The sequence below is a fragment of the Chaetura pelagica genome, unplaced genomic scaffold (assembly GCF_000747805.2).
Source record: "Chaetura pelagica isolate M959 unplaced genomic scaffold, ChaPel_1.0 scaffold453, whole genome shotgun sequence".
Lineage (NCBI taxonomy): Eukaryota > Metazoa > Chordata > Aves > Apodiformes > Apodidae > Chaetura > Chaetura pelagica.
In genome coordinates this window covers 8,786-17,624 of record NW_009952879.1, presented here as the reverse complement: position 1 = coordinate 17,624, position 8,839 = coordinate 8,786, and the positions used below count along the sequence as shown (strand labels likewise).

At 46.0% G+C, this 8,839-nt stretch overlaps 1 protein-coding gene across 1 annotated transcript in view; it reads left to right on the top strand.

Annotated features, from left to right (window-relative positions):
* Positions 1 to 8,429, top strand: part of SKOR1 (SKI family transcriptional corepressor 1) — a gene marked incomplete at its 3' end in the record, with an annotated part of 19,370 nt that extends 10,941 nt beyond the window's left edge. The window contains exon 7 of the mRNA XM_009995315.1: positions 8,362 to 8,429. Within this exon, the coding sequence (XP_009993617.1) occupies positions 8,362 to 8,429 (68 nt within the window). The remainder of the gene's footprint in view (positions 1 to 8,361) is intronic.
* Positions 8,430 to 8,839: the final 410 nt, after the last annotated feature.

The following is an 8,839-nucleotide window of genomic DNA, read 5'->3' as shown; positions in this document are numbered from 1 at the left end:
AATCTGAAGTTGGATGTCTATTTTTCTGTATTCTACTGGATTTGATAACATTGAATGCAGTGAGTAGACAGAAGCATGTCTGGGGCTTCTTGGGGTACAGAAATGTTGGTGTCTTAAACAGCTTCTTTGAAGCTTTTGAAGACAGGGTGCTTCCTAGTCATCTTTAGGTGGTTCTGGTTGGTGATGGACAATTGATTTGGCCTGTGTTTCAGGATTAGAAGGACCTGTTTGAATTTTTCCTCTTGAGATGGAATATTTGAGATGGCCCTTTCACCACAGCTGGTGAGCAGGGTTCTACCCAGGGGTGATGGAAGGGCATGTGTAAAGTCATAGACTCATAGACTGGTTTGGGTGGGAAGGGACTTTAAAGATAATCTAGATCCAACCCCCCTGCATGGGCAGGGACACCTCCCACCAGCCCAGGTTGCTCCAAGCCCCATCCAACCTGCCCTTCAACACTGTCAGGGATGGGGCAGCCACAGCTTCTCTGGGCAACCTGGGCCAGGGTCTCACCACCCTCACAGCGAAGAATTTCCTTCTAATGTCTCACCTAAATCTCCCCTTTTCCAGTTTGAATCCGTTCCCCCATGTCCTATTATTCCATGCCCTTGTGAAAAGTTCCTCCCCAGCTTTCCTGAAGCCCTTTCAGGCACTGGAAGGTGCTAAAATAAAACCAAACAGGTAATTAGGGTTTCTTAAAGCTGCCAGAAAGTTGAACTGCATTCACAGGGGGATGGGACGAGACTTACTGATTGAGGCCTTTGGAATTACACAGGCAACAACAGAGGGAAGCATGTTTCCAGGATAAATCCCATGTACCTCAGGACAAACTAGAAGACACAGTGAGGGCTCTGCAGCATGCAATGCATGTGGTGTTACAGAGCTGGAGGCATCAGGGCCTCTCCAGTGCTCTCTGCCCATCTGTGGCACAGCACCAAGCAGAGATCAGTTCTGTCATGCAGGTCACCCCATCCCTGTCACAGCTCTGCAGCTGCTTGCCCACACGGTGCCTCCACTCCAGTATTAAGGGCAACCTAAAGGAAAAAGGCATGTTTGCACTCACCTTTTCCTTCTTCACCAAGTCCCAAAGAGGTCTTGACAACATCTCCATCCAATATTTTCCTAATATTGATGATGAGAGGTTTTTTTAAACTTTTACTTTTTAAAATTCAAATTTTGTCCTGGTTTTCCTGTGAATCTATATGTGGATGGAGCATTGTGGACTTACTTGACTCACAGTAACACAAGATAGACATGTTAAAACCTTCCCAGATTAATTGTCAGGCTCTTCTGCCAGTTTCTGACTTCTCTCAACCCCTGTGTGGCTGAAATGTTTGACCAGAACTCAATGCAAAATGTTCTTGTTCTGGTTCAGAATCACAGAATGCTTTGGGTTGGAAGGGACCTTTCCAGGCCATGTAGTCCAACCCCCCTGCAGTGGCCAGGGACATTTGCAACTAGATCAGGTTGCTCAGAGTCCTATCAAGCCTGATCTTGAATGTCCTCAGGGATGGGGCCTCCATCACCTCTCTGGGCAACCTGTTCCAGTGCTTCACCACCCTCAGAGCAAAGAACTTCTAATGTCTCATCAAAATCAACTCTTGTAAACAGTCCCTCCCCAGCTTTCTTGTAGGCCTCAAGTATCATAGTTTCTTGAAGACTTCAGAAACCCTCTATTTTGTTAATTCCCCCAAGTTCCTTCATAGAAATTCCAGGGACAAAACCCAGTATTACCCCTGAGGTAAGTCAGTCAAACAACACCCACTATGGCAAGCTGAGGAATGTTACACCTTCCTGGACTGCAGGAAAAGGTGTAAACACACACAGCATTTTCCTATTATTTAAAGAAAATACAGTTTTTTCCCCTTTCTGTAGCATCAGGTAGGGAAGTTCAGGGAAGCAAGGAAGTGTGAGAATTCTGGGAATGACTCCATCTTCAGCCCAAGTATTGACAGATGTAGACAGCTTCATAAATAAAGGAGAAGAGCTGCCCGAGGTGACACAAATATTAATGAAAGGAGGATAACCTCAACCTTCAGTAGAAATTCAGTCATTCCTTGGGTTTGGGAGTGAAGTAATTTTCAAATCATTTGTGGATATCAAAACCCTGATGTGTGGTATTGGCAAAATGGCATCTTGGAGTTTTGCCAGTCAGGTCACTCATTTATACTTTTGTTCTTCTACAGTCAAATGAATGCTCTGTTGTTGCTGTGTAAATAAACCCTGCAATTAAACCCCATGAAATACAATTCAAATAAAAGAAAAGAACATGTATGGCTGACCAAGGAAGTGGCAACTGTGTGTGCTGGCTTTGAAAAAGATGTGGTTTCCATGTACCACAAAGTAGTGGTCAATTTTCTTCAGGATTAAAATAGAAAAGGGATAATGTGCTATAAACAAGTGACCGTAAAAACTATTTACAGATTTAGATTTGCCAAAAAAACCCCCTCCTATGTATATAATAAAACAGGAAAAAGAGTATTTGTAAAACAAGTGTAAAATCCAATATAAGTGTGATTTGTGCTCCAGAGCAGTATGTGTTCTAGCAAAAGAATCATAGAATCATACTGGTTTGGGTTCGAAGGGACATTCAGGATCATCTAGACCCAACCCCCCCCGCATGGGCAGGAACACCTCCCACTAGACCAGGTTGCTCCAAGCCCCATCCAACCTGCCCTTCAGCACTTCCAGGGATGGGGCTTCCACAACCTCCCTGGGCAACCTGTTCCAGAGTCTTGCCACCCTCATAGTGAAGAATTTCTTCCTACTGTCTCACCTAAATCTCAGCTCTTCCAGCTTAAAACCATTACCCATTTTCCTATCACTACACACCCTTATAAAATGTCTTCTCAACCTTTTTTAAAAAGTAGAGAAATGATCCCTGTTTCAGCAGGGAGGCAACATGTGAGATGTGGAAGGTAATGCTCTGTCTCTCTAGGCAATGCTCCTGTCAGGTGATCTGGAGTTCACTTCAAAGTCACCTTCTTTTGGGTTTTGGACCCGAGCATGTTTGGGGTGTTACACATTAATAGGATCAAGCCACCACCCACAGCAGGGCTATGAAGTGGTAAATGGGTTTTGGTTTCCATGTTCTCCTCGTGGAAATTACTGTTAAATGAGAATTGATGTTATTTGTAAGCTCATTCAGCACTCCTTTGCTGCACACCTCTCAGTGGCTTCTTGTACCTGCTTGAAATGTGCTAATTTAGAAAACAGCAGTGTCGCAAGCTGGTACTGGGGGGCTACCAGCTGTCAGGATGCTCTTGCGACTGCCCCTCCCAACGTGGAAGGGTTTCTTGTATAAGACCAAGGGTCACACGTGGCACTCGCCTCTCACGGAGGAACGGCCACCGCGGGACCGTATTTCAGGGTGGTAGTTAGAATGCACCCCCCACCACGCTCAGAAATTGCCTCTAAAACCGAGGTTTGCTCCACAAATGAATTGGTTTATTAAGGGTTAACACCAACTGAGGGATGATGCTTAGAGACAATGTAAATGTGAATGGCTACCAGGGATATAAATATGTATATAGTGAGAAGGTGTCCTTTAGGGAGGCAATGCAAAAGGTCCTGTGCTTTTAAGGAAGAGGGCTAAGGACCAGAGGAGGGAAGGAAGCCCGACGTCAGTCCTCCCTAAGAGGTCGCGCTGTGTGTGCGAGTATGAGGAAAGGAATGTGTGTGCGTGTGTGAGGTGATGTTACCCTCCGTCTCGCCAGCCAGCGGGTGCAGCGGCCGCTGGTTTCCCCTCAACCGGCAGCAACACGGGGAGGGGGCTCCGGCCCCGACCCCAGGGCTCAGGAACCTGCACGCTCAGCGCTGAGGCCCAGGCTGGACCCGGGGCAGGCAGGGCAGGCAGGTCCCAGCACCAGTGTCCGCAGCAGGGGGTGTCCCACGCAGAAAGTGTCCAAAAGGGCCTCAGGGAGGAGGGAAGGGCCCACCCGCTGCACTCGCCGCCTCTGATACCCCCGTGACCCACCTGTCCAGGCAGTGTCACTGCCCAGAGCCAAGGAGCGTCCATGAGCCCCAAGTTAGGGTAGTGACTGCCAGGGGCACAGGATGGCTTGTGGCCCATCCTTTCTGTCCCGCACCACATCCGTTGTTTTGGGTTCAGTTGAAGAAATCTGAACTTTCATCCCTCACAGAAGACAAAAGACACAGGAACACATACCTTCGTGGTTTTGCTTGGTGCACTTCTTCTCCACCAGAAATAACTGTGCTAAAGTATCTCAGAAGCAAGTGAGGCAAGTCTGAAGTCCTGGAGAAGCAGCACCATGTCTGGACAGAGCTGAGCTTGGAGATGTGGGCAGTTCACGGAAACCCAACTCTGGGAGGAAAATAAAAAGGCCTGTTAATTTTGAGGGTTTTGTAACTATTAATTGTCCATTCAAACATGCAGGAAAATTCAAATCACAGCTCAGAGCGCAGGCTGTGCTGTGGCTCTTGCCATTCTCAGGAGACTCTGAGGAAAGAAAGGTTAAAACTAAAATATTTTATAGAGCCATTACCTTTTGTTTCTCTAACAGCTGTAGAAGTAGGATTTGGTGAATCATGCAGGTTCTTAAAGGTGTTAACAAAACTCCTCGCCCATGTCTTTTTCCACTCAAACATGACATTAAGGACAGGATCAATATGGGCTTGTCCTATACCAGTAAATTAACCGTGGCTGGGAACATTCCCACATGGCACTGAAGAGCAGCCCCATCCAACCTGGCCTTCAACACTTCCAGGGATGGGGCATCCGCAGCTTCTCTGTTGCCTGTGTCTCAGCACCCTCACAGTGAGGAATTTCTTCTTGATGATGCCAGCTGGGGGAAGGGTTGAGGGTTGAGTCTGTGAAACACAAGTGTTTAATGGGATCCTCATCACTTGAAGGTGTGCAGACTTAGCCACAAGAGGAAAGCAAACAAAAAGCAACCAGTGATAAGAAGCTTCCTTGGATGTTTATCAAAGTTGATTTGTTTGGGTGGTGCCTGCTCTTTTGTTTGTTTTCCAGGATCACGTTCTTGAGCTTTGTCAGTAGGAGGGATGATTTTTTAATTAAGAACATTTAATTCATGCTGAATTCTGAGACATACATTCCATCCTAAGGTTGGCACTTGTTGTCTGTAGATCAAAACAGACAAGTAGTGTTTCAATTTCCTGCCTGGGGAGTTCAGCAGCACAACCAACCAAGTGCAAGTTGGACCTTTCAAGTTGGAATGTTCAGTTTGAAAACTAGTAGTGGTTTATTCACTCTGTCAGTTGTGTGAGCTACACCTTTCATACATACAGTGTCCCAACTTCACCGACACGTGGACGCGCTACTTACTTGCTGTGGAAGGTCACCGGGGAATGTGGTTGGGCTGAATGTGGTTCATAGAATCATAGAATCTTAGGGGTTGGAAGGGACCTCGAAAGATCATCTAGTCCAACCCCCCTGCCAGAGCAGGGTCACCTAGAGCACATCACACAGGAATGTGTCCTGGTGGGTTTTGAATGTCTCCAGTGAAGGAGACTCCACAACCTCCCTGGGCAGCCTGTCCCAGGGCTCTGTCACTCTCACAGTAAAACATTTTTTTCGGATATTCACCTTGAACCTCCTATGCTCCAATTTGCATTCATTACCCCTTGTCCTATCACTGGTCATCACTGAGAAAAGCCTAACTCCATCTCCCTGACACTCACCCCTTACATATTTGTAAACATTGATGAGGTCACCCCTCAGTCTCCTTTTCTCCAAGCTCAAGAGACCCAGCTCCCTCAGCCTTTCCTCATCAGGGAGATGTTCCACTCCCTAAATCATCTTTGTGGCTCTGCCCTGGACTCTTTCAAGCAGTTCCCTGTCCTTCTGGAACTGAGGGGCCCAGAACTGGACACAATACTCCAGATGTGGCCTCACCAATGCAGAATAGAGGGGAAGGAGAACTTCTCTTGACCTACTAACCACTCCCTTTCTAATGCACCCCAGGATGCCATTGGCCTTCTTGGCCACAAGGGCACATTGCTGGCTCATGGTCATCCTCCTGTCTACCAGGACCCCCAGGTCTCTTTCACCTACACTGCTCTCCAGCAGCTCAGCCCCCAACCTGTACTGGTGCATGGTGTTTCTCTTCCCCAGATGCAGAACTCTACACTCCCCCTTGTTGAACTTCATCAGGTAGTGATGAACTTCAACATGGTAGTAAGAAGGCAAGAGATGTAGTCTTGATAGTTAAAAGTATTTAATTTTGTTTTAAGGAAACTATTTAAATATTCATGTATTTTCTCTTGGGTGTTGCTCCTGGCTTTGTCTGTGAGCAGTCAGACTCGGATAAGTGCTGCTTGGAAAAATCACTGTCCTTACCCTTAACACTCCATTTCCACTGTGAGCTTGGGCATTTGCAGTGCAGGACTGAGCAAGATTTCTGAGCTATTTGTTCTGAGACGTGATGAGCCTGGGAAGAGGCAGTCAAGAGGAAAGTGTTGAGAAGGAAAAGGTCTCCATATAACCTCCTCAGAGTGAAACTGGAGGACCTCAGTAGTAGCTGGCACAGATTTATCAGCCTTCAGTCACCAGGACAGGATCATAGAATCATAGGGTTTGGGTTGAACAAGAGGTGGTCACCTTTTTCTACTGCCCAGCTTTTTTGGGGCTAAGAAGAGAAGAATTGCAAACCTGCTTCTTTTTCTGGTCAAGTTGCAGTAGAGGGAATGGGCTGACAAATTCTGTGGGCATTTACTTGAAAACTGAAGAGCTTTAAGAGGATGTTATCATGTGCTTTTCTGTGTGGCTGTGCTGGATCCTGATGCTTTCAGCCTGACATGTTTTCTCACTCTTTCTTTGTTTCATTGCTGTTTTCTTCTTGTCCTAAAGTGCCTCCTTGCCTTTGAAACAACAAGTAGCTAGTCATTCAAAGAGGGCAAAATGTTTGTGAAGAAGAGGAGGACAGAACTCTGCCCCCTTTTACTGCTCCTGCTTTTGGGGTTGAGAAGTTATGGCAAAGCTGGTTTGGGAGTGAGGGAGCTCCCAGCACCCAGAGTCTTGGTAGGAGCTGCTTGTTCTTACCTGGACTCAAATCTTTCCATGGCAATTTAGGTGTTTCTGTGACTCCCATTCCTGTGCTATTCAAATATCCCACAGTCATTTCATCTAGGAATCCTCCCAATGCACTTGGCAGATGAAGTAGTGCTGTTATTGCTGCTTTAGTGGTGATGAAAGGAGACATGGAGAGCCACAGACTTGGAGTCCAGTAGAGCAGGTATTGAACCCAGGCTTCCTGAGTCTAGTGTCCCAGCAACCAGCATGACTATTTAACTCTCCTAATTGGTTAGTTGTAAATAAACCATTTGAGACACTTTGGCCTGTTAGTCCCCTTCTCCAAGCCCTGGGTGTTGAGGTGCTCCATGCTGTTTGCTGTTGGCATTCACCTTGCTGTTCCCATGGTCCAGGACAAGCCTCAGTTACCCAGATCAAAAAGAAGTTGGTTGCAGTGAGCTTTCTTTCCTCTTCCACTTAGAATCATGGAATGTGTGGGGTTGGAAGGGACCTTTAAAGGCCATCTAGTCCAGCCTCCCTGCAGTGCTTAGGACCTTTTTAACTAGATCAGGTTGCTCAGAGCCTCATCAAGCCTTGACTGTTTCAAGGGATGGGCCTTCCACCACCTCCCTGGGCAACCTGTTCCAGTGCTTCACCACCCTCAATAGTCTATCAGTGCACCCAGTTCCCATCTTGCAGTCTATTTGCAAGTTTTGTTTATATTTTCCCGTCTTTTTTCCCACCCTCCAACAGTAACGTTATGGCCCACAGACCAGCAGTTTATCTTCTGCCAAACAAAGTTTTAACTGAAATGGTTGTTGAGGAGGAAAATAAGGGAAGGAAGAGCTACTGGAACAGGAAGGCTGCCCTGTGCTGTAATCCAGCCATCTGGAATCTTTCAAAGACTGTTTCCCTTCTGGCTTTCACATGGAGCTTTAGTCTGAGTTGTGTTCAACGCTGTCAGCACAATGTTAGAAACTACAAATCAAACCCTACATCCTTGAATGTTCTCACAGATTGGACAACCCTTTCCATGTCAACAGATTTATGCCAAAGCACATAAGAGCAGTTTTTGTTCTTTTCAGTGTTGATAAAAGTTTGACTAATGACTGCAGAGTTTGGCCTGTTGAGAAAATACGTGTGAGAATGAATGCTAGTGGCAGAAACTTAGCAGCCTACATTTGCTATTTGGGGAAGTAGCTGAAGCTGATTTTTCCACAGTTTTTCTGTTGTCTACAGTGTCTCCTACTAGACAAGTTCAGTTCCTCAGTAGTGGTGGGGTTTGATTTAATTTGATTTCTATTAATTCTTCTGTGTGGTCTCTGCTTTAATTACTGTGTCTTACTATTTTTTCCCCCCTCTTACAGATAATTTTCAAGATCAGATGAAGAGGGAGCTGGCATACAGAGAAGAAATTGTTCAGCAGCTACAAATTGTAAGTTTTCCTGCTTTGCTAAAAACTGTTATGAACTGTCACTTGATGTTTTTTTAAATGCACTCCTCAAACTTTGCCTTTGTGTACCATGCAGATGTACTATTACCAAGCTCATATTACCTTCTGCTTAGCAAGACAGTTCTCTGCTGGTTTAGAGTCTAATTACCTGGAGATTTACTTTCATGCAGTAACCAGATGGGTCTTCATGTTTCAACTGAACAAAATGTGTTGACTCAAGACCAGGAGGTGCTTCTTCAGAGAGAAATGTGGGGACTGCATCAGTAAACCTTAGGCAGTTAAATGTTTCTACCTTGGAAGAGTTGCCAAGGGGTGTGTTTCAGCCCCTCAGTGGGGGATCAGTGTGGAGCCAGCTTCTCACTGGCAAATTACACCTTAGGATGTGTCTTTTT